Raw genomic sequence first — 27470 nt, forward strand, 5'->3', positions numbered from 1 at the left:
ATGAACGGCCTGTTAATTTAGCCATGTCACAGTATATAGCAGCGTCCTCAAGTAAAGGATACTTTCAGATGGTCTAAGGTGAGGGAATAGAGCTTGTCTCAGCCCGGAACCACCTGTCCAGTGTGACAGAGAGGGGCAGTCTCACACTTTATTGTGTAGGTCGCTGAGTTCAGACCTGAGACAGAGAAGCGCACACACACACACACACAAAACGGCCCGTCACTGTGCGCGGTGACAGGCGTGGATAGAATGGGGCGGTGGTGGCTTCTCTTGTTTGCCCTTGATGAGCATGTCATTAATGGAAATAGGAGAAACGGTGGGCCATATCAGTATTCAAATAGCCTGCCATCTTCTTCTGTTCATCACCTGCTGACTCCTAAACATTCAGCTCTCTGCTAACTCTTTCCGTGCCTCTCTCCATTCCTTTTTCCTATCAAACTAGCCCGAACTTCATGGTGTACTGGAGAAAATTATCTGTTGGAATATTTATTATAAAGTTTTCCTTCAACTATAGGCTCGTTTGGCCCTGTGGACTCCTTGTGGAATATAAACTCTCTTAAAACACACTTTTTACACTATCAATTCTATATTTAATTCATCTACTATGTCCAACAGTGAATGAATTCTGTCATTTTTGTCTCTTTTTATTGGAACATCATGAACTTTTCCACCACAGTCCCATTTCCACCAAATCTTATATGTTTAACATTTTGTGATGGAAATGACAGCAGTGCAAATGGCATTTAAACACTTTTGGAATGAAGTAACCAATATCCTACCAATTTATTTATCCTAAATACACACAATACATTTTTTTTCACATTTTTTAAAACTGCCTGCAAATTGAATGTAAAATATTGAGTTTACAAGTGATATTTACATTTCACATTTGTAAATATATTTAAATTATTATATTTTACTGATTTAGTTTCAGACATGATGCATGTTCCTCCTCTTGATAAATAAATACACAGTTTTGAGAAAAAAAAACTTAATTAAAGGTCATTTTTTTCAATTGTCATGAAATTAAATACATAATAAATAAATACAATTAACTTATAATTGACTTAGTTTGAGGACAGTTGCAATTTGTGTAACTGCTATAAATATTGATTTAATTGAATTGAAATTTTGCATTAATGCTGAATTATAAATATTGAAACTGAATATATAATTAATTGTTTTGATTAGGCTATACATTTAGTAAGAATGTATAGGCTATACTTATAGTAAGACAGTAAGTACACAAATTTTTGAAAAACAAAAAAACAAAAAACAAAACAAAAACAAACAGTAAAGGCAAAACATGTTATTTGATGTGGAAATGATGATACATTTAATCATTAGTAAATTTGAGGACCGCTGTCATTTGTGCAAACATTGCTATAAAATAGTGAACATTAAAATACAGATATACTGTATATCGAAAAAATATTAAATATGTCATTCAATGTTTTATTTAGCTTTTTTTAAATTTAATTTTTATGATGAATCTTCATATTTTAAGATTGGTGTGGGACAAGGGTAGAACAATCTCTAAACTTAAAAAAAGCATCTATGTTTTAAATGCTAAATATTTAAATATAATAAAAACTAAAACTAAAAAACAACTCCTGTGACCTCATTAATGTAATAAAGCTTTTTGTACAATCAAATACAATCATGATAAGTAATTTCCTGTGACTAAGGATGATCACAACAATCCTGTGAGATGGCCTCGCTGCTTTCCTCTTAAATGGAGTCCATTCTGCACTATTGCTAGATAAACACCCACTCTACCTCACTTTTGGTTGTATGGACCACTTCAGCAAGGAGTCTGTCAAGTAGTTAGAGGCTTAATTGGGCTGATCTGCGTTCGGTTCGTTAGAGTAATTTATCAGAAAATTGGCTGGGTGAAATGAAGACAGGTCAGACCCTAAACAGACATGTGTAGGGATGCACAATCACAGAAAGTACAGAGCTACAGTGCCTCACAAGACCATCACAAGCAACTATGGAAAAGCGTGGTTGCTTTTTCCCTTCGATAGACGTTTATTGAAGTAAAGTTAAGAAATAATTGATATAAAGTAGCTACACAATGCATTCCATTAACAGCTTCAGAAAACCTCCCATTTCAAGCCGGCTTATTGGCAGGCATCAGTGCATCCCTCTGCCTTTTCCACTGTGCATTACTGATGCTTTCTCTTGATCAGAGTGATATTTGTTACATTATGATCAAAAATAACCTTTATGTGCCAGTGACGCTGCTGGTGAATGCTGCTGTTTTGATAGGCTCCATTGAGCAGATCCTTGAGGCTCAACACAAACACTCAGCGGCAGGTGCACAGCTGTGACGTAATGAACGCTCGTGCCACTTTCTTTTTGCGGGCAGGATTTCTATATATTCTGTAATTAAGGGTGAATGTACAATGCAGCACAGGGCCGATGCAGAAAGCACTGAAGAGGATGCCTTTTCATTTAAGTGCCTTCTTGAGTCTATCTGGGAGCTGAGGTTGCCAGTGCAGCCACATCTAATCATGAAAGAAAGCCTCCTCATTATTTCAAGTCATTCTGTAAAGGAGGGCAGCACTTAAAATCCCACCAAAGAAGTCCGGACCAGTGTAATTGTATTTCTTATTTGAATGACGGTAAAGAAGGGAAAGAAAAACATAAAGAAAAGTCAAAGGTTTTTCGTTTATCATAGGGCGCTCAGGTTGTCAAATAGGTTCCTGTATGAAAGAGAAGAAGAAAGCACGCTGGTTTATTCAAAACATTCCCACTGATAAATTGAAACAAGCTTTTAGGCTGGTTTTGTGAATCCCTAGTTCAAACAAGAGCAAAAATACACATCCTGCAAATAATAAATGCCACAGTGTTAAGTGCCACTCTCGTCTATAGCAGAGCGACTTCAAATGAGATCTGTGTTTAACACTTGCCTCGCTGCCTCCTCTAAGAATCGGGAAGTTCATCTCTCGCTCGCTCTCTCTCTCTTGCGCTCTTTCTTTTTGTTGCTGTTAGATTTGTTTTGCTTTCAAGTTAATGATTTATTTACAACCAATTAGGAAGCCAATCAGGGCAGAGTGCAGCGTATGGGCAAAGAGGCCTGAGAATACATCAGCCATCAGCCCTTTTATTTACTTAAGAATTAATATTGATAGTAGCAAAAGACTATATAATGTGCCATTTTAGAATTACTCTATTCCTCATTTCACTAACCACACACAAAACCTTAAACTCCTGCTCTTTTTATGTCCTATTTGTCATGTTTTCACATTTAAGAGTGAGACAAATGCTTTCAGAAACTCACAATTAAGATTTGTCATTAGATCCACTAAACAAAGTGTTCTTTTTTATTATTAAAATCTTTTTTGGCAAATTGCTCTTATTTGAATCATTACCTTGTTGTTACCTTGAGATTAATTTGCATTTTTGCTCTTGGCCTTGCTGAAATATCTGATACTTTGAGGTATACAGAAGCTGAAATCCCAAGGTGTCAATATGCTTGGTACATGTCATTTATTTAATCTCTAAGAAGCTCCAAGTGTGACTTAGAACAGAGTCCAAGCAAAATGGTAACAGAATAGGATGGTTTTGCCAAAAGGATTTGTTAGGGTTGCATTTCTACACTAACCGCTATAGATGTGCTTCACAACTATTTCAGATGTCTGTAACTAATATAACAGATTTGATTTACCTTTAAAAAAATCCATGAACAACATTCACACTTCTATTATTTCCTATCACGCCCTGAAGACTGTTTACTGTCTGACTGTTTAAGCACAAAGATTTGGAAAATTAGTGACATTTTCTGAAATGCTTTATTTTATTTTATTTTTGAAACCTGTAACAAAATAGGGATTATTGAGCCTAACAAATGAAATAATAGTCTATTTTTTAAATAGAACTGTTAAGTGACCTTTACTTATTGACCTTTATTAACCTTTATTGATCTCATACTTTAGGAGGTAAAAAAAAAACACATCAGTTTTATTCAGAAGTCCAAACTAAGCAAAAATATGCAATTTGGTGCAGTTGCTGATTTTTATATTGCCAGAAGCAAGATGAAATTCTGATAGCTTGTAATAATGTAAATCAATGAGACTTTTATACCAGTATAGCAAACTACTTACATAAAATGCATATAAATATCAGTTATCACAAAAATGCAATGCAATACAGAGATGATTCAGAGCTATACAAATAAACATTCCTCAAATCCTGATGCATCAAATTTGATACTCACGTTTTTATTATTACAAAGCACTATTAGTATTTTAGGGCTGTTAAAGAAGGCTATAATTAATTTAATGTTTAATATAACCATTTTTAACATATTTGCAAGTTTTTATAGTATTACGGTTTCATTTCACTTTCTAAAACTAGTCAGAAATCATGAAATTACTCACTTTTTTTATTTGGACAGCACTAGTTTTTGAATTTATTTTAGCAAAATATAAACCTTTAAGATAAATACAAAAAAAAAAACCTTTATTAGTTAAGATGACAAGATGAACTGTGAGCAAAGTAACATGTAAGCAAAGTAATGTGAGCATTCTCCACATTATATTATATTATAATATAATATAATATAATATAATATAATATAATATAATATAATACAATACAATACATTACATTACATTACATTATATTCATTTTCTTTGGCTTTAATAAAGTGACATTTTGAGGTCAATTAATTTTAACAACATGTTGTCTTTATAATATCAAACTTAATACATACAGCTGCCTTTGTAGTTTAGGATGCAGGTCCTTCGAATTACATCTGCGGATCCTTGATAACGAAAAATCAACAGCTTGTTGGTACAACTGTGTCCAGGTATATGGTCAACAAACAGATATTTTTGGTCTACATACAGGCAAATCATTCAGTGTTGCTTTTGCAAATATGCCCATGTCAAAGATTTAAATCACAAATAGAGGGGGGCAAATGTGGTTGTTCTCCTCCGATGGCGATCCTCAATCAATTAAACGAGTCTGAGGAGGCTGGTGGCTGTGAGGGGCTATTTAAATTTAAATGTGTCTCATCTCCGAGCACCTAGCGGGGGCTACATCACTTTCATTCCAAGGGGAAAAAGACATTAACACCGTCTGTCCTTTTTTTCAGCGGTTTGTCCTCCAGAAGCTAATTCTTCAGCCACTAGTGCAGTCAAGAGCGTTCTCTCTGGGACACTGCAGTCAGTGCGCCTCTCAGAATTGATGTTTAGAAACTTTCCTTTGTTTACACCTCACTCCCCTGTGAGGCAGCGTAGAAAGGGCTCTAATTGAAAGTGACAGTTCTTTAATTGAGGAGGTCTTAAAGCAGCGCCTGCCTGATGAATAACGATTGTGGTTTCACCAAAATGCATGCTTAGACCGATAACATGGATTGTGTAGGTTCTGGAGAAGTCGCTTTTATTTTATTTGCACTATTGACAGTGTGTGATTTAACTGACTAAAGGATTTGACTGCCTCTTCTATGCAGCTGTTGAAGAAATCCGTTCCTTACGATCATTATATATTTAATTGTGTATCATAGACAACATTTCATGTGTTTGAGTTATAATTTAAACATAAAACTGCATATATTTTATACATTTTATTTGACTAATACCAGTCCCCATTAATCTTGGTCTATCTTAGAGGTGATCACAAAGGTTCTGAGTCTGTGTTTAGTAAATCCTGACATTAACAATGAGTGCATCTAAGCTGTTGTGATTATCAGAAAGCATGAAGTGATTAAGAGAAGGTACAGGGACCTGTGATTTGTGTGTGTAAGAAGCCTTTGCTATTTATCGGCATGCATGGCACTGCTTAGCGGACCTTCAAATTGAAATACAGCAGAGTTTATTCTTCTGATTAGACTTTCTACTGCCAAGCACTGGGACTTCATCTGCAGAAACATGAAACTGTATCCGATTTAATGTGCAAATAAGGACAGCAACTGGAGTCCAATCAAATTCCTGTCATATTAGTGTTAAACAGATCATTTCTGGATAATTTCATCAATGAATGTAATTCTGCTTTCAACAACTATAGCTAACAAAAAAGAAAGATTTTAGACATTATGTTGTTTTTAGATAATATGAGTAGTACAGTATATAAAACACGCATCATGTATGAATCATAAATGATGGATGGAATTAATCAGTTAGATCTGAAATGACATTGGGATATTGTGTGCTAAAAGACAGCTGGTCTACCTGTGTTAAGATACTTTAATTGTTTTGAAATTATAACAAGTTGTGTTACCAGTGCAACATACTTCTTGGGGAAAAATAAATGTTATGCCTAACCATAGGAAGCAGTTTGTTCCCAGTTGTGATGTCCATTAAGATAATTCATTAGGAACCATTTTCTTCATGTCACTCAGATGAGTAATATTGAGAAGGACGAGGATTGAGTCCATCAGTTTTGCCAAGAGAGCATAAGAAGATTTGTTTATACAGAGATTTGAAGTTTTGTTTCTCTTTTATCACATTTTGCAGTGCTGTCATTTTTTAAATACAATAATAAAAATAAAATTAAATAAAAACTGCACTATTTTAAACATTAGGTTTGGAGAAATTCATATGGATTTGTACACTCTTATTCTTACGATCTGCTTAGGAAGGTTTGGTTTAGGATACTTTAGGTCTCTAAAACCTAAAAGGTATCTTAATGTTTTCATACAAATACACATTCAAACAAAATCAGCAACTTGTAAAATAGTTACGTTTTCTCATCAAATCAGAATGGTCCCATCAGTGCAGCTCAAATGAAAAAAGTCCTCTTGTCTGAATCAAGAGAGAAATATGTACAGATCAAGCACCACTTATGAGCGAAATCAAATATGTTGGTGGATTTTGATGCAAGAGGACAAGAGGGGATGGACTTTTTCACTGGAGGAAGCGTTAAAATGGACTATGGACTCTATTCTGGCCAGAGGTGGCAGTTTAAAGCTAAATAAAAGTCTTGATGGATTTATGTCCTACAACAGCTGTTTTTAAATTCATAAGAAGTTAATTAATGGACTGGAGTCGTGTGGATTACTTGTGGATTATTGTGATGTTTTTATCAGCTGTTTTGACTCTCATTCTGACGGCACCCATTCACTGCAGAGGATCCATCGATGAGCAAGTGATGTAATGCTAAATTCCTCCAAATCTGTTCAGATGAAGAAACAAACTCATCTACATATTGGTTGAGCTGAGGTGAGTACATTTTCATTTTTGGGTGAACTGTTCCTTTAAAATTGCCAGATGAGGCCATTACTATGATTCACTATTTGAATAAGTCATTTAATGAGATTGCTGTTTTAAAGTATGTAATAAGAGTAGAGAACACTTTTGCCAAAATCTGCCTTTGACCAAAGTCTTTATATATTATATAGTTTTGCTGCTCTGAATAGTGTTGTAATAGTTTTCAAATAACCATGAAAATGTTTTTTGCATGGAGTCCCTCTAAACCTTTCATCTGAAGTGAAAACCAAGAACACACTTTGTGCGTTACATTTAAATAGGCTATTTTATTATATTTTTGTTTTATGTTGATTTCTAGTGTTTTTGAGCAAACTGTGTCTCCTTATGTGGATTGTTCATATGTGGCTAAGACATGCATGCTCTCTGAGGGATTTTCTTCCAGCATGTATGCATGTTCTGATGTGAGAGCTGTTTCTTCAGGGGTTTGCTGTCCTAACACATTTAAGTCCGGCCATCAGCCAAGATGAAACACCTGCTGTTGGGGAGAAACAAAGCGCACTAATCCAATATGTATTTCAGACATGTTAAACATCATCAGCTCCCCAGAGAGCGGCCACTGCTTGGCTACGGGAGAGAATTTTAAAGCAAATTGTTCTAATTTATGTAGGGACAATAAATCAAAATTAGGGTGAGGACAGTGCAATGCACTTCACTGTAAAATGACAAAATGCAGTAGGGGCTGGCACCATGCCCCGTATATGTTTGTGTGTGGGGTTTTATTTGAAGCTCTTTCTGCGTTACACCTGATTGTAAGTTTATGTGAAACTGTGAGAATGGAATGATATCACTGTATAAAGTGCAGGGTATAAATACTGCTGCAGCCCATCAGGATTTACTATTTGATGGACAGTGGTTTCAATGCTTCATAAAATTTAATGCACTGAAATATGTGCACGTTTGCATTTTAATGTCCATGACTTGGCCTTCCACTTATATCATAGGTCACTTAAACTGTGTTTTGAATCATATATGAGAGGAAAAGGGAACTGTATTTTTATTACTTCCAGTGAAATCTCAAAAGTCTCTGTAAGGAAAAAGGATTTGGTTGTGATTGAACAAAACAGTAGCTCTCTAGTTTTAAACTAAAATTGCAGATGACCATAGGTTGGATCTGATAACTTAATTTTTACCTATTGTCAACTGGATATGAGTGGATTTTACTGTCGTGTTTGTGTAAAATAGCATTCTATTGAAGATTTGTTATAAAATGCTCAGAAGGAATGAGAATTAAACAACTAATTGAATGTTTCTTTTTATAGTATTTTGTGGTTACACTTTATTTTAAGGTGTCCCTATTACAGTGTAATTATACATTTAAGCACTGAGTAATATTAATTAACTACATGTACTTACTCTATGGTTAGGGTTAGGATTAGGGTTTGGTTTAGGGTTACTTATATGGAATTATGCATAATTTATTGTTATTACAATAGTAAGTACATGTAACTTAGCAAGGACACCTTAAAATAAAGTGTTACCTATTTTGTTTTTTTAAGAAAAGACATGCATGGGTACATGATAATCCTTGTAGGGTAGACAATCCATGACTATTCAATATCCTTTAAAAAAAAGCTGAACAGCATTGAAAAACAGCACTGAATAACACATCCCAATCATGTAGATAGTCAAAATAGTGAGAATATAGTTGATTACACAAGTCAGTCTCATAAAACTCACAAAGAACCACAGAAAAAGGGCTTCCAAAAACTGATACCAGGCAATTAAAAGCCTTTTGAAAAGTGCCATGTCCAGGCATCTTACTTACCCAAAGATACATCCTTTTACTTGTGCCCCAAAACTGGGTGTAAAATGGCCCTCATCTTTGGAAGTCTTTGGTGATGATGATGTCTGTGAAGGGGCAGATGCTGATGGGACATTGATGGATGTCTGGAGCAGAGCTGTCATTCAACTGGAACTGAAGCCTTTGGTCAGTCATGCAGTTCCCTGATTCTGATTCTCTCTCTCTCTACTCTACACACACATGCCTTTACACTAACTTAAAAATATTGTTTTTAAGCACTAACATGCTATATATTTGTGTGTTATAAAACGTGTGTGTGCATGACAAAATAATGTGAACAAAGCAATATTTCTTTATTTTACCACCATTGTCCTTTAAAATAGCTTTCAAACTTCTTAGACTAAATTTAAATAGATTCACATCAACTTTTGAATACTCTCTTGTTGAATGTTGTCTATCAGAACATCTTCCAGTGTTCCAGAGATGTTAGAGGAGGTTGGAGTTTGGACTGGTCACTCTTCTCTCTGAAAATATCCAAAGTGGATTGATAATATTCAAGTCAGGTGATTTGACCGGCCGAGACAGATGTTGAAGATAATCTTGGTGCTCCAACTATCAAGGTTTTATGATCATAACACTATCATTTTTGAATTAGTGTCTTTGATAAAATATTTAAAATTTGCAGCATTTTCATGGATGGTGATAAGAGTATTTCTGTGCGGATAGATAGATAGATAGATAGATTTACTTTAGGCTTTTTATTGTATATACATTAAATCTTACATTGAGCAATAGTTATGATTTACAATGCATATTCTATAAAATAAGGAATAATTCCAACTTTTTGTATTTGCATGCATTGTATAGTTTTGTATTAAGGCGGTTTCTCATTAGAAGGCACAATTAGTGATAAACTAGCCATAGCGGCCCGACTCATTAGATGCTGAAGCTTTATTTAAAATTTGAGCAGTGCCTTGTTTCCACTCTATTCTCCACCATATGTATGCATTAATTAGAGAACTGTGGAGGAGGAGTGGAGTTCTGTGTGTGTGTTTATGTGTGAGCATTAATGTGTGTGTGTGTGTGTGTGTGTGTGTGTGTGCGCGTGTGTGTGTGTGATGTTTCGTGTTTCGCTTCAGTTCTACCCCCTATAACTTAGGATCTAATCAATCTGCTGGCTATTAAGTTTCTTAATTGATAATGCATACAAATTAAGCTGAGTGCTGTTACTTTGGAGACTTCGAGCAGGTGATTTTAGGCACCGGTCCAAATGGACTTTTAAAGCAGTTAGCGTAAGACTGAATCTATCTGGCTCAAGATGAATCTATACCACTGAGATGAGGCTAAGGACAGAATCTTTTCACGTTTTCACTTTTCATGATTCGATTCAGTTAGGCTACACAACACCAAACACATCTGGACGAATCCAATGGTTTTAAGAGCATCATGGGAATCGCAAAGCAGAAAAATAAACCTTTAAAGTTGCAATGTAAGGAAGTAGCACCTGATCATTTCTTCCATATTGTGATGTGCATCAGAGTGAAATAGATTATCAAAAAAGAGAAAAAAAGGAGGGTGGTGACTTGGTTCTATCAGTCGGTTGTTTGATTGAATGAAGGCAGATTTGAATGTGAGCTTGCAGTCCATTGTAAGAAAGGGGCAGAGTTTACGCAAACAAAATAATTGGAGAAGTCCGGGATATTGTACGTCATCAGAAAGAAGTCTGACGTTTCACTGGAAGATTGAGATTTTTTATTTTTTTAATGCATATGCATGGATGAATAGCTCACAATAGGATTAACAACCTGAGTTTAAAAATATAGATACGTATAATGAAATAGTGATCAAATCATCAAAGTGAGGAGGATTCTGTATATTATTTGTCTTATGTACATTTCACTGATAAACATCTAAATCATTTTGCAAATGATGTTCTTCATAAAGTATTTACATATTCTCAACACTTTACTATCACATCTCCTGCTCAGAATCCATCAAAACTGTCTCTTCATGCAAATTAGACAAAATAAACATTAACAACTCACAACCACCAAACATAAATTAGGCAGACAAACCTGGAATGACAGTTGCCATCAGCATGATGAGTCATAAAGACGAAATAATGATCCAAATATTCACCCATCTTTACGGCTGATCTGAGGAAAAAACATTCCATTAATCTGACACTTCATTAGGAACACACTTATTTAGAATGCTAAATAGTTTTGGCAATGGAAAACATGGTCAAAGAATTCACAATTCACCACCACGGAACAATAGAACTTCTTGGGAGATAAATCTGATGTGATCATGTTTAATCATGAAAGTACTTTGCACAGGTGATCCCTGCATTAATGTTTTTAATATCACAGTCTAATGTTGGAGAAATGTCTACTTCTTTTGTAATGTGTCTGTTTGCAGAATTGTGTCTTCATGATTCCTCGATGTCATTTAGATGTTGATATGTTCCTCATTTCAGAAGCAGAGGTTTGACATGATGGAGACACTTGTTGGATGATTTCTGAGTGCTGGTCTGCCTTTTGGTCTTCATCCCCCAGGGACAAACGGACCTACAGGCATGCCAAACTCATTCTCTGATCAACACAATCTGATTTGGTCAATTTTGCCACATAGGACACATTCTCTATTACAGAGATAAATAGCTTTGGGCCAACTGTCGACCAAAACTTGTAAGCTAATAAATTATTCCAATTTCTCCCAATAGATTTCTCTAGAGACAGCCAAGGGAAATACACTTTTTGATTAGTGAAGTTATGTGTGTGTGTGCGTGCGTGCGTGCGTGCGTGAGTGTGTGTGCGTGAGTGTGTGTGCGTGTGCGTGTGTGCGCACGCGTGTGTGTGTGTGTGTGTGTACAGGTATATATGGTTTATGAGGACACAAATGTGTATGATGACATGGGTACTACAACGTAAACATGGTTTATGAGGACACTTCCTGTGTCTGTCTAAAACAAAAGGCTTAAAAAACATACAAAACTGTGTTTTATGAAATTCAAAAATTGCCAGCAGTTTCCTGTGAGGGGTAGGTTTAGGTGTAGGGTTGGTATAGGGCAATAGAAAATACAGTTTGTACAGTATAAAAACCATTACGCCTATGGAGAGTCCCCGTAAACCACAAATACAAGTATGTGTGTGTGTGTGTGTGTGTGTGTGTGTGTGTGTGTGTGTTTGTGTCTGCGACACACAGATATGTCATCTCTTATTAGGACCAGAGATTCTCAGGTGGATGTTGCCTGAAGTGCTGTCATTTTGTAATGAACAGACAGAGGTTGGATCGGCCCACCCTTTCCCAATCTGGAAACGGTGAGAAAATCTTCATACTGTATTCCACATGGGCATGAAGGCATTTGGGTGAATATTAATGCCCACTGTAATTAAGTATGCTACACTCATCGGCTTGGATAACTAAAAAAAATTAATAATAATTATATCTATGATACAGCAGTGTTTTGCCTTTAAGCAAGACCAATATTTGTGTTGCAATGTTAAATCATTGCAATATCATTGTCGCATCAGTTATGATATCCCTAATCCTATTGGCTCTAAAGTTGCATTTACAATCATGTCTGTGTCCTTGCCAGACATTTTCTTAATAAGGTGCATGCGTTTTTTAAGTGGCAATTACCTTACATTTCATCCATTCATAGTTCATTAATAGTTCATCCAAAAAAGAAAATTTGCTGAACACTTACTCACTCTCAGGCCATCCAAAATGAAGATGCATTTTTTTCTTTATCAGAACAGATTTGGAGAAATTTAGCATTACACCACTTGCTCACCAGTGGATCCTCTTTAGTGAATGGGTGCCATCAGAATGAGAGTCCAAACAGCTGATAAAAAAATTTACAATACAAAACTCCAGTTCATCAGTCAACAGTCTTCTGAAGTGAAAAACTGTGTGTTTCTATGAAACAAATCCATTGTTAAGACAGTTTACATGGTTCAGAAAATTAACCATAGTTTTACTACCAATAAAAAAAACATGGTTATTGTAGTTAAACCATGGTAACCGCTAATTAACCATTGTTTTGCTGCACTAACCATAGTTTAACCATGATATTTGTAGTAAAACTAAGATTATACAATTGGTAATCAATCCTCAAAAAAAAAAAAAAACCTTGGTTACTATAGTTTTACTATAATCAAACCACGGTTAATTTTCATAAGGATAGGTTTAAACCATTGCTTCCAGCCAAAATACAAGAAGTCTTCTATGCTTCCTCTTGTGAAAAAGTCCATATCCTGTTGTCTTCACACTTAAAAATCCACTGAAATATTTGTGTACAACTGTTTCATTTTCAATGTGCTCGATATGTACATATTGCTCTCCGGATTCAGATGAGACTATTTTTCAACAATAACAAAACTGGCCTGTTGCACATGTAATGCATCCTCCTGCTGGTGGTGTTAACTCACTTACTGCCTTGAATTATAATAGCTTAAACCATTACATTTAATAACAATATTTCCATATAAACATAGCGGTTGCACTGAGCATGAACACACAGATCATTTATCATCCGCTCGGTGCCCTGAATTATTACGTCTCCAAACTTTCGAACAAGGTCAAGGAAATTCAAATTGTAAATTGAACTTTAAAGGGTCAGCGATTTTTACTTTCCCTATTCATCTTCTCTCACCTTCTAACTTTGAGCCCAGGAGGGCATGATAATTGCATTTCAGTGGGTGGCAGAGTTTCATTATGTCTTCCTATCTTCTGCTCGCATGTGTAATTTAGTCAGGTCTTCCGAGAACTACGTAAAGGCAGGACTGCTTTAAAGAGAAGTTGTTACGTTTTGCAAATGAGCTCTATTTGGTGATAGTGATGTTTCCTTCTGCGTAGCCAATTTAGCCGCAAAATATGATTTTCACTTCACATAAACTGAATGGCAGATCTCAATGAGGTTGTTAGTCTCTGATGTTCAGCGGACACTCCAGACAAAGCATTTAATAACAGACACTGCCATTCTGAGCCAATGAAAAACCTTAATTGTCTTCCCACTTCAGAAAAACTCCACCACCTCCAGCAGCATCATACTGCAAGTGTATGTGTTTGCAAAGATATACATGCGAGCTTGCGCGTGTGTGTGCGCGTGTGTGTGTGCGCCTGTGTGCAAAGAGCAAAGCAACCAGCTGGGTTGTAGGGGTAATAAAGAAGGAGAATCAATAGGGCATGCAATGGAGCCAAGGTGCTGCCATTTATCATGGCGCTTCTCTGACTCCAATCATTCATCAAGCTCAATGAGGCAGCAAATAGGAAAATGACTATTTGTATCAAACACATCTGCACTCATCCACTGAGGTATTTTATTCCCATTAACTTCCAAAGTAAAATACCCACTTTTTCAGCTGCTGTGTACCTGCGTGCACAGCCGTGCATGTGTGTGTGTGTGTTTATATTTGCGCAGTTAGTAGTAAGACAACTTACATTGTGGGAATATTTAGAGCTGCATTTCTTTGCACATGCATCTGTCAAAGCGTCACTTATCAACCCATCCACCTCTCCAATCTGACCATATGCAATTATATATTTTGTGTCCCTAACAGCATTTTTAACTCACACATTAACGGGTTACATTTTTCTATTGCTACGTGTCTCTCTCTCTCCAGCAATGGATGTCTCAAGAAGCAAGTAAATATGCATTTCATTAAAATTTGATAGTCTCTCATTTTTGTTCATAAATGACCATTCGGGGACGTACTAGATGTTCATTTCTATCAGATGTAAATGGGTGGATTAATGTAATTATGGTGTAATATGCCATGAAATAGTAGAGTCATTATCTCTGCTCTTTTATGAGGTGTCTGTGGATACAGGATTCTGAGGGATTTCTTTTGCTGACAAATGACATAATTGCATTTGTTGTTTTAGGCTGTTATGATAATAAATGTAATATTGCTCAATAAGACACCAAGACAAAATAGAAATTGTTACTCGTAGGAATTTATTGCCTGCCATTTTAAAGAATTTTCTTTATTATTTGCAGTCATGCAGTTGTGCTTTTTTTAGACTAACCTGGCTGGCTTGTTTTAAATTTTGCATCAGATATTTGTACAGGGTGTGTCCTTATCCAATAGGATTATTTTTTTGAATTGATCTAAAGGCTTGTGCTTTGTTTGTGTATAGTCTAATCGTGATTTATTGCATGGACCCTAAATCAATTTCAATCACTGTTGAAAAAAAAAATACACATAAAATACAATTAATTACCTAAACTTGAGGCTTTGCTTTGTCTGTGGTAATTGAGGGGAAAACGCAAGGTGGGATCCAAATAGACATTATGGGATTGTCATCTGACATTCACTGTGCACAAAACAGTAAAGCAATAACAGATCTAAAGGCTTGTGCTTTGTTTGTGTATAGTCTAATCGTGATTTATTGCATGGCCCTTAAATCAATTTCAATCACTGTTGAAAAAAAAATACACATAAAATACAATTAATTACCTAAACTTGAGGCTTTGCTTTGTCTGTGGTAATTGAGGGGAAAACGCAAGGTGGGATCCAAATAGACATTATGGGATTGTCATCTGACATTCACTGTGCACAAAACAGTAAAGCAATAACAGCCTGTGATGAAGTCTTCTCTGTGAAAACATTACATTTAGTTAAGTCTAAGTAGGTTGTCTATGGGGAAAAAAATGAAGGAAATATTTAGAAAAACATGCATGTTTAGTAACCATACTAACGAGATGCAACTATATACCAATATATATATATATATAAAAATATACCACATTAATATCGCTTTGTAGCATGTATTTTATGATGAGCCAATCTTGAAGGGTTTTTCAAAACTCATAAAATCAATATCTTGCAAATAATTTAAAAATATATATATTGTTTAGATAGATTTATTTTGTTTACACAGAATCAGCACATTTTATGAGCAAATTGTAAGAATGAACCCTAAAATTCCTGCATAATGCTGCTATTGTTTGTCTTTGATCAGTTTGTAGTGGTGTGCAGTGCTTACCTGAATTAAAAATAATTTGTGTTTGAATTTGCTATGTCTGTCACAAATATTCCAAATTAGCCAAGTAATTATTTGATAGTCCCAGCAATTACTATATAAATAGTTAAATTTGGAACTCTAGGGTCCCTAATTGATCCAAATTTGATGTTTTGCATATTTGCATAATGAGGAAATTGATAGAAAATTGTGTTCATTCATTTGTGAAGAATCCTATGAATTTTATGAATTTGAAAGCCGTCCGTCGGCTGTGGATGGGTGACTTTGCTTGCTGGCCTCATGCCAGTTCACAGTCATGCAGATGGACCTAAATGTAAGCAGTTGCATGTTAAAAATAAGATATGTAAAATAAATTATATTTTCAAATGTATATATTATTTTCCTTTTTTGCACACAATGTTTGCAAATTCACAGTCTGTGTGTCCTACAGTCTGTCATTTTTTTCCAAATACATGCTGCAACTCCTGACTAAACAAACTGCACACGGAGACGTACTCATGCGTGGCCGCTCTGCCCTCATAAATACCGAACAGGCAGAGGTGATGTCTCCATTTCACACACAGGCCACGGGCACAATATGAGACCCTGTATTGCAATTATTTCGCCTCTGGTTTTGACGGTAAAGATGAATTGCCAGTTCATCCTATCATTGTTTTAGAGGCCGCTTAAAGCCAGTTGAAATACTTATAACACATAATGACTTCAGCACGCCACCAACAATAATGGCATGAATGGGAGTAGATTTATCACAACAATTCATAGCAGGAAATTTCTCATCGGGCCTAATTACTCATTACTCATGATCTGGCCCTTTCTGTTCCATATATATATATATATATATATATATATATATAATGTCTAGGAATAGACCAATGAATACAAACAAAGCTGGAGTACATATTTTGAGCAAAGGAGGTTTTCCAATTATATATACTGTATATATATTCTTGAGAATGCAGCACAATGTATTTGCTATATTTCAATTCTTTTTTTGCACAGCCGTCTTAGGTCTACTATTACAGATGGTAATCTGATTTTGATTTAAGTATTTTGGTGTAGGCCTGTATCCTTAGGTCTTGGCCGCTCATTTGGACGGAGTAAGCCTACAACTCACCACCAAAATATTAGGATCTTAGCACTTGAGATGCTCTAAATAAGATGTCCGATGTAGTTTATAGCATGCGATAATATCCTTCAGGGGCTCACTAAATCATTTTATGATCTGTTGCCTGTTGGCCTCATCCAACAGAAAAGGGCGAGTGGCTTTGGTGCATCGCCCCGAAAGTATAAAAGAGATGAAGGTAAGGATATTAAGTGACTCTATAGAACATCCAGGGCACAACAGAATGATTGATGGCGGGACAATGTGAGAGCTCGTGGACAGAGGACCCTTGGAGAGGCAGAAAAAGCCATCTCCAGCCTGGTGTGCTCGTGCGGTCTATTTGTATGAGTAATCAGTTGAGCTCCCTACTCTGTCAGTCCTGTTTACTCACTGATTCTCTCAACAAGACAGTCATTGACACGGGATAGATGGGGATAGTCTAGCAGAGAAACCAGCGGCTTTAAAGAGGCTAGGGTTACGTTGGAGTCTCCAGACCCAAAGCATTATATTACACAATGTGATATTTGTAATACCTGACTATTTATTTGAATTGTCAGATTGTGTGTGATTTCCTTATGTCCTAGGAGTGTGTGTGTGTGTATGTGTGTTAACTAGACTGGCTGCAGGTGTCACAATGGTTCATTTCCACCAGCTGATGCCCTGCTCTTCTCGCCGTAACCGCAGTAACATTCTCTCCCCTTTCCGAACGTCACTAATTTCTCTTCCACAGTCAAACACACATGCGTACTAATGGTGTAATTGATATTCAGGCAGCGCTCTCTGCGAGGACACCAGGACTGCATTTAGATGTGTGCTCTTTCGCACATTTTCGCACATATTGGTTGCCCGAAGAGCCACGCTGGGTTTGAGTTAAAATATGCTCACAGAGAGCTGACATTTAAGCGTCATGCAAAGTGCAACCACCTCTCTGCATTTATGCGGCCCTTTGTACTTTGTTTTTAGCATGTAGGCCTACCATAGACTCACTGAGGCCTATGAATTAAAGTTCGTTTTCCACTTTAGTAGTAACCCGTAAATCTTTTTAACTATTACTAATCTATATTTGCGTGCTGTCCTTCATTTATTTTTCCATATAAGTCTACTTTGACTTGGTCATATGAAATCTCGCCGCCCCCTTGGTTGTTCCGTGCACTAGGATAAGCCACTCATCCAGTTTTCCCTAATCACGACAATTACTTCTGAATTATCTTCGGACCCTGACAGACGTTCCTTGTAGCTCTCTTTTATTTTCAAACGGCCCCTAATCAGCGACTCTCATTACAATTGCTGATTAAACTGCAAATTATCCAGCAGCTCCAACAGTTCGCGCCTACCACCGGCTCGTTCAATATCAATTACACCGAGCAGCATGTCTGCAGCCTCCGGGAGCCTCCAAGTGCTTGATGGTGGCACTTATTAGTTTGGAAAACAAGGAAAATACTAATAATCAGGGGTCATGAGAAAAAAGGAGGACACGGAGGGATTATAAGGTAGCAATTAAAATGCTATCAATAGATACGAAATTCTTCTTTGCGCATATAAAATGAAGTGGTAAACAGCCTACCTGGAGGAGTGTCTGTTACTTCATGTGAAGTCACCAACTTCCAAAACAAGCGATTTACGATCTCCGCTTCTTCTTAGTCATTGTTTTCCTGTGCATTTTAATGATGAAGAATAAGTTCCATTCAAGGCCTATAAATATGAAGGTCTGTATAAAAGCCAGCGCGCGCTGAGCGCAGCGCTCGATCTGGATGTGTGGTCCAAATTCATTTATAGCCTACTACCCTCAGATAAAAATAACGTCGTGCTAGGCAATTACTTGGCAAATCATGTCTCAGTGCAGTTATATAAATACAAATTAATATGTTCTTATGGAAGAACAAATGGGGTGAGAGGGTGGTATGGCGAAATTAAAGTATTGCTAAGCGCATTTCAAGTGGTGTTGTTAGTTCTCCTCCGTGATGTGCGCATTTGTAATATCGATTTTATTTTGATTACACAAAAATTGAAAATGGGCCCCAGATGTAGCTTTGCTACAGGTTGGTGCAAGATGTGCTACAGGCCAACAAATAGGCCTATATTGGCTTGATAAAATAATATATTTTTTGGAAAGATTATGTACAGTTTTCTATATTCAAATAATTTTCTACAGTAGCTATTCATAAGAAATAACATCAGTGACTTTACTCCAGTGGAATAGCCAATGTATGATTAGTTTTCGTTACAGAGGAGCCTATATTTTACGTTTAGAAAGGGAATGATGCATCTAGATCTACATCTAGCCTATAGTAGAATGCTAAAAAAATTGTTCACTTGGCTACTTTTGTGCCAACAAAAATGTATTCTTTGAATTAAGAAGCGACGAATCCATTTATTATGTTTCACATAAGTGCCTCAGTATAAGAATAAAATGCCTCCACTGGGGCAACTCTTCATTCAAAGTGGATTATCTGCATTTCTCAAAGCTGCAGTAAAGCAGCATAGATGAGATATTCATTTGGTGAGTTCAGCTTTGTATATGCTAACAATGACAACTGAAAATATTTGTAACTGACACAAAGTGTGACAAAGTATGTCAGGCTTTCTGAGCAAAGAACACACATTACTGAAGATCTGCCCCATAATGCACCTGACTAATGGCAGCTTGCCCACGCGCCCTGCTGATTTCATGAAAAATGAATGTTGTGCTGACATTCCGAAAAGTTAGCAAGCAAATCCGGAAAGAAACTATTAGTGCGCATTTATAATCAATAGTGATATCTACAAACTCTATTAGAAAAATCAGCCAGCAATTTATTCAATAAATGTATCTCGTTTGTGCGTAATTGATAAATAATCAAAATATATCAACGTAACCTGCACACATTTCAGTTACAATCAAGAAAAAGTAGACCATTTACCACCTGACTTGGTCCGAATTAGAGCTAAATTGACGATCAATTAATCTTGGAGGCGCTAGAGTTGTATTTTGTGGACAAGCAGCAGAGAAGTGGCAAATAAATGGAGTGGAGACAGGAGATTAGTGGAATGAGCAGAAAGGAGCTGAACCGCCTCGGTCTGTATAGATAATGGGCTTGCAGCTGGGTCGCAAATTGCTGAATTTGTATCATCAGCATAGGAGTCAAATTGTAGGCTTTATGATTTATCATACAGAGTGCGAGTTATTATTATTATTTTTTTTTTACTTTCAGGCGCAACACGGTAGTTCGAATGGGTTGGAATCTTCTGGCATAGGCCTATTGACAAAACGAGCAGATTTAATGCAATTTAAATTAACATGGGTAAAGCTTTAGGTAAATGTAAAATAAACACCTGTTCAGATCATTCATTTTTAACGAATATAATAGGCGAAGACAATAAACGACAACAAAAAAATTGCAACACAGGCGAAATGTTTTCACTTCCACATAATGCAAGCAAGCATTTGAGAGTCCTCACAGATTCACTTGCACGTTTCTCCAATTTTGTCAATGACATGATACATTGTAAACATCGCCGTTTTGAGAGATGGCCTAATATACCTATTTGTATTGCTTTATGAAAATTATAAGACTCATTCACATCGAGTTTTCTATGGAAGGGGAGTGGTTTGACGCATTTAAGCATTACTGTTTCACTCTCGTCTTGCACTGTACAAGGTCAGTGAAACTAATTATTTTCAGTATTAATTTGCTGATGCATTAAATTGCATTAGCAGTGTGATTATGCTGGAATTTAATAATTACTAGCACATGTTCTCACTTTGGAAAAACTCAGAGTGACCACTGACCCAAGTCCTCCCTTCTCGCAAGCCGCTTAAGGCCTTTCTTAAATGAATAATGTCAGTATATGTATTGTCTTAAATATTAGTTACCACACCCGATTCCTTTACTTCTCTGACACGGAGTTCACGTCACTGTTTATTTCAAACAAAACAAATGACAAAATATAATTTTTTTTTTTACATTTAATTTAAAAAAATAGCTTTTAGTATGCTATATTGCTGTTCCACAGGTTTTGTGTCAGCGTAAACTTGACTAATCTTCTTCCATAAGGCCCAGAACTGAATTATGCATCTGTAAACCAGGACTAAACCTTGCATTTAGACTTCGAGAACAAAGTTTTAGTGCAAACGTGGACATCGAAGTAAACACATTTTCATGTTTAGATGATTGTCGTGCTTACCCCCAAAAGTCTCATTACAGACCGTAATGGAGGCCAGCCACTCCGTGACACACCAAAGCTCCATTTCATTACGGTAATCGCCGTCCAATGCTGATTATTTTATTTAGGGCCATAATTGTATTCTCCCCAGATAACTCACGTTGAAATCGGGTCCACATGGAGGGCACCGAGTCTAATCACAGTATGAGATGCGACGGGGGTCGCGTCTGCTTGAATGGAGGAGCCGTTGTGTTACTTTCCAATTCACTTATTTCACGGTATATGGTGAACTCTTTGGACCTATTATCCAACTTATGTCAAACCGCAATGTCATTTACACAAAATAAATAAGAATTCCTCATGGATGGAATCGGTAAGTATCAACAGAAATTGTCCTGTGAAAATAATAAAATAACACCCAAGCATATTAAAGCACATTCAAAATCCGGTTTTACATTTTATATATGAACACGGCAACATTTACAGCCAATAATAATAATAATAATAATAACAATAATAATAAATACGACATTATTCCTTCTCTAATTACAGTAAATTGTAAATGGCAACCTTTCAAATAACAAACCATTTGGAGCAGAGATGGCTATAATTTCAATATAATTGACTATCACCAACTTGCAGGGCCAGAAAAGAATGCGTGCACCAGTAATTATGGGTTAATAATAATTATTAATAATAATAATAAACAGACAAATCTATTGTTGTCATTATATTAAGTTATAATATTTTTTATATAAACATGATGTCATCCACCGCCGTGATTATGTAGCCTAGATTATTTACGGATATTGCACAAAAATATTACACTGATCTGAACGGATGTTTAGACCCATCCAGCATTTGTAGGGTTTTTAGTGATATTCGAGATTCCCATATCCTTTGTGTTTCTTAATTACTCTCAGTAGTCCAACAGCTTGTCCGTGCACATTCATGCCACAAAACGAAGGGAGCACTGATTGATTATACAAAAACACGCTGAAAACTTGACTGCCTGGCGAATGTGCTTTCGCTGAATGGATTAAATTAGGCAATGTATGTCAGCGAGTTTGAATTAAATAAATCAAATTACTTGCGTCAGCGCTGATGAAACATCGATACAACTGAGGCATCAGTACACATCAGTAGCCTGTTTCAGCTCAAGCCTTTACCGACATAAATTAGAATTCTTCAAACATGATTTACAACGCCTTCTTGCAATATATCTAAACACAGTTAAATTACCACGCATTACTCAGATTTCACTGTAATAACTGAGATGAAAGCTCATAGACTTGGCACTAATTACTTCAAATGCTTAATGGTCTTGAAAATGACTAGTTGGAAATGTACCTTTGATGTGTTGTTAGCTGCCTCAAAGAATTCATCGTTTTTGATAGATGGATTCCACACAAATAAAGCTGTAACTCACATGAAGGTAATAAAACAACCAGCTCACAGCACCCATAGCAACCCTGTGTTCATTCTCTTCACACGAAAACAAGCAAATATGACCCGTGTTCTGCATTCGATTCGCAAAGGGCCTCGAAAGTAAGGCTACAACCAAATAGTGTCTTTACAAAAAGTGCCCCCTATTCCATGTGTTTAGATGGAATAATATTGCATCCCAAGTCGGTCAAGTAGTAGGCTGTAAAGACGAGACTTTTCCACCTTTTGTGAAGCCTCTTTTTACCAGTACAGAAAGATTTATTATTCACTGGTTATTTGCCATGATTATGAAGTCATTTAAAATGTATAGCTAATAAAGGGGCGACGCAATAAATCAGATTTGAAATGAACGAGAGCAACTGCAGATGAAGCCGGTTTGTGGATTTTAGTGGTTGGTTGTCTGATATTTTCAACCCTCAATTCTGATTGGCTCCCATTTGTGGAAGCTCACGGGCTCATCCAACTATTAAGCGCCTCCCAATCTCTCTAAAGAACAGTATAATACATGGAACCGCCTTTTAAACGCACTGACGACTTTCCTTCATTTGAGCCCTATGCGCTTTTTACAAGGGTTAAAAGTTGTAGAGTAGTTTGGGAAGCAGTTGTGACTCCAGCAGTGCGCAATGCTCTCTCATGCCGACCTTTTGGATACTCGCCTCGGTGAGTTATCGCCACCAAACTCCGGTCTTCAGCTCCACTGTAAGCTATAGATTATTTTTCAGTCTTCAAACTAGTGAACTAATGTGATTGCAAAACTGATATCTCAATCTGTTCTCATTTTACTTGCAATGTTTGTTCATTATCAGATAAATTAATTACACATTTTCATCCATCAGCTTACTCTGATGGATTGCGAAACTGAACAATGTTTTTAATAACTGTTTGTGCAACAAATATGTCAATAAGTTTATCATTTTTTAAAATACATTTAGTTCTTTCTGTCTTTAATGTTGATATTTACATGTTCCAGCCATTTGGAGAGAATGCTACATTTTTTGACTCGTGCGTCCACAGGGATGAAGGATGCTGCAGCCGAGCTTCTCGGACACAGAGAGGCTTTGAAGTGCAGACTAGGGGGGACTGACTCTGGACACCCCGGCGATCTTACTTCGGCTACAGAGACTGTGGAAGGGACCACTCTGCTCCCCGGGGAAGACATAAGTAATGGGGGATCCAATCCTAATGGAATGCAGCAGGCCAACGCCAAAGACCAAGAAAAGCAGCAACAGCCAAACTCTAATAATCAGTCGGGTGGCCAGCAAAACCAACAGAAACAGAAACGCCACAGGACCCGCTTTACTCCAGCGCAGCTGAACGAACTGGAAAGGAGCTTTGCTAAAACACACTACCCTGATATCTTCATGAGAGAGGAACTTGCATTACGGGTTGGTTTAACGGAGTCACGGGTTCAGGTGAGACTGAGTGGACCTGCTCATCTTTGACAGCGTAACGGAGCTTTCCAGCTGGCGATTAACAGTTTAAAAAGATAAACGGAAAGCAAACTGAACAAAAATGATACGATGAAAATAATGATATTTTTCTAAAGATCCGCAACAATTTATTGTATAAATAGCGTGTATGCCTTCAATAATAATAATAATAATAAGCTCTAAAAAAAAATGTCTAGCATAAAATATAGGTAGCCTAAATATCGATGCTGCCCGCCGTGCTAGGCCTACTTTAAAATGTAAAAACATTAAGTGTTGTCAGTGCAGAAATACAACGTTAAAAATGCCATTAAAAAGTGAAATACATGCCCTCAAACGAAACGACAAAAAATAGTACATTTGCTAAATTTTCGTCAAAGAAACAAGTCATCAACGTCAACAGAATATATGCCCTATTAGACAATACTTTATAAAACGTGTTGTAGAAGCTGAATGCGAATTGTGTCGTTAACAGCAGTATAAAATATGCAAATTAGAAATAATAAAATAAAAAAATAAAATTAATAGTAAGGTGTCAATAATAATTCGTATGAGCCAAACGCTAAATGTTAAAATACCTCAACAATAAGAAGGGATAATATCCATTTTGGACGCTGCTTGTGCACTTATTTTCATCATGAATTCATGATTATGGTTCCATGATGAATTACGGAGGCCATCAAACTATTTGTCTCCTAGAATGTGCCATCAGCTGTAACGACTTCATCGCCGGCTGTCTGCAAAACATCATAGAAATTGCTTGGTCTCTTTTTGTCTTGAAATTACCTTCCCGTTTGTTATATCCGTGAAGACAGTAGCCTAATACTTTAAATTTTACATAGCGTCAACACAAAACAAGCAGGTGCATGTTTATAACCTTCAGCATTCATGAAGAACCATTGTACAAAGCCCACATATTTACAGTGGCTCAATTCTGCATTTTTAAAAAAGTGCTCGCCTTTTACCCACAAACTTAGGCTATAGGCTATTGCAAGAAATTGTGCGGTAATCTAACCTATATATTTTTATTTATGTTTTTATTTATTAAATGTTATTAATTTATTTAAACACAATTATTTTTTATTAATTTTAGAATTAAAATCAAATAAATATTGTTAGCCTATATGCAGTTTAGTATAACCTATAGCAAAATATTTGTGCAATAAAGTTATAAAAGTAGCCTAGGCTATACAACTATAATTCATACCCACCAACGAAACGCGTGACTTTCTAAGTGTTTGTTTTTGTTGATCCTTTCAGGTGTGGTTCCAGAATCGACGCGCAAAATGGAAGAAGCGCAAGAAGACAACCAACGTTTTCCGGGCGCCGGGCACCTTGCTGCCAACACACGGTCTGCATCAGTTTCCGTCTGCGGCTGCGATGGGCGACAGTCTCTGCTCTTTTCATGCCAACGACACGCGCTGGGCCACGGCCGGGATGCCTGGAGTCTCACAGCTGCAGATACCGCCTGCGCTGGGCCGACAGCAGGCGATGGCACAGTCCCTGTCCCAGTGCAGTCTCGGAGCTGGCCCCCCACCAAACTCCATGGGCCTTTCCAGCAGCTTATCGTCAAATGGTTCCGGTCTTCAATCGCATCTGTATCAACCCACATTTCCAGGGATGGTGCCCGCTTCCCTCTCGGGTCCAACGAATGTGAGCGGCTCCCCTCAGCTGTGCAGCTCGCCGGACAGTGATATGTGGAGAGGGACTAGTATCGCTTCGCTGCGCCGTAAAGCACTTGAGCACACCGTTTCCATGAGTTTCACCTAATTTGAGCATCCAAGACGTCTTTTCTGTCACTGCAAACCCCAAGTATTCCTGAAAAAAACAGTCACGGAGCACTCAGGATGTGAGGTTATAACTGTGAAATTACAAACTGGCAGCCTTACTGGATGATGGGACCCAAACAAACCCCAGACAATGCTTATATACAGCAGATGTAGACTCTAGTAATAGTTTTAATGCTTGAAATGTATGTAATTTATTTATTTGTTGGATTCGGTCATGTTTATTTGGTTTTCATAGCTATTGATTTTAATAACAGCGAGTTATTTATTTATTTATGAGTATTTATTTGACTTCATTCATATATGAAGAAACAACTGCAAGCATATTTATTTCGCTGATCGGTGATATTATTTTTAACTAAACTAAATGTAAAAGGACCACATGTGTGCATGTACAGATAGTTTTACGGCACGTACTACATGTTGGAGTGATTTTTCAGGTACAGAACTGAACACGTTGGAGTAAGAGCCAATTTCCAAAAAATCTGATTCAGATGCATGTCAAATTTCAACCAGGATCAACAGGAAGTTGTTTACATAAAGCAAAATGAACTTGAGTGTTTGTGTAGATAAGAAAAAAAAAATCTTGTTATCTGCTGGTATGTTTGTGATATGTTTTAACTTATTGTCTGTGCTTATTACTGGAATATGGTTTTTGTAAATGTTTATCTTAAAAAATTCAACAGAATTGGGAAGGTTTATGTAAGTGGGTGAATAAAATCATTTTAAGAATTTCAGCATGGTATGTGATCTATAAGTCCAGAAGATTTTTGAAATGCAGCAAAATAATGATTCAAGAGTGACTTTAATTGCCAAATCCATATGTAGTTTTCAAGATGAAGGAGCAAGAAACAAAAAATATAGCTCAAAATGAAAAATTGTCCACATATTTTAAGGTTATGGACCGATAATTTGGAATTCAAACATATGTTTGTCTGAAGTGATCTTATAATTTAGCAGACTTTGTTTCTAAAGCAACATTCTGGAAGGACATGCTTTGCTCAATAGGGATGCTCAATAATCCTCAAGTTCATGAATCATTTGTCCAGATTTTTACCCCTTCTCTACAGAATTGCTTGACATTGCCATGTTGTCAATGGGAATGAATATTTACCCCCTGACATTAAGTAAAAAGACAAAATTATCATAATATACATATAAATAAGAATGGCCTGGCACAAATCCTGATCCTTATTTTATAGGCTATTTTATTCTTTTCACGATCAAGGATATAATCATGATCATTTGGATAGTCAACACAACATAATTTTTTCCAGTGATACATTCTGATATATCCTCACAACACTGAAAATTGTGGGCAATATGTTTCAAAATATTTTAAACAAACATAATGATTTAGATTGATGCAATGCTTAATTTTGGTTTTACGGCCAAGATAAAACAAAAGAATGCAAATAAAAACTTGACTAAAAGGCTTTCTTTAAAAGACCTCTTAAAGGGATAGTTCACCTAAAATGAAAACGAATGTCATTTCAAACTTATTTGTCCTTCTTCTGAGGAATACAAAAAGAAAATATTTTGGAAAATTACTTTTTTTCTCTCTCCAACAATGACAGTCAATGTTGAACATTCTTTAAAATATTGTCTTTTTTA

The 27470-nt window shown here is 36.5% G+C and overlaps 1 protein-coding gene across 2 annotated transcripts; it reads left to right on the forward strand.

The window, feature by feature from the left end:
* The first annotated feature begins 23265 nt into the window (after positions 1-23265).
* otpb (orthopedia homeobox b) lies at positions 23266-25876 on the forward strand. 2 transcript variants are annotated; one of them, XM_016527871.1, is made up of 3 exons: positions 23266-23341; positions 23657-24054; positions 25330-25876. In XM_016527871.1, the coding sequence occupies exons 1-3, from the start codon at positions 23266-23268 to the stop codon at positions 25837-25839; spliced, it is 984 nt and encodes a 327-aa protein (XP_016383357.1). In that variant the 3' UTR covers positions 25840-25876. The 2 variants fall into 2 exon arrangements, with proteins under 2 accessions (XP_016383357.1, XP_016383358.1); XM_016527872.1 differs by having other exon boundaries at positions 23266-23302.
* The last annotated feature ends 1594 nt before the right edge of the window (positions 25877-27470 follow it).

Source organism: Sinocyclocheilus rhinocerous, unplaced genomic scaffold (assembly GCF_001515625.1).
Source record: "Sinocyclocheilus rhinocerous isolate Xijiao unplaced genomic scaffold, SAMN03320098_v1.1 scaffold62, whole genome shotgun sequence".
Classification (NCBI taxonomy): Eukaryota; Metazoa; Chordata; class Actinopteri; order Cypriniformes; family Cyprinidae; genus Sinocyclocheilus; species Sinocyclocheilus rhinocerous.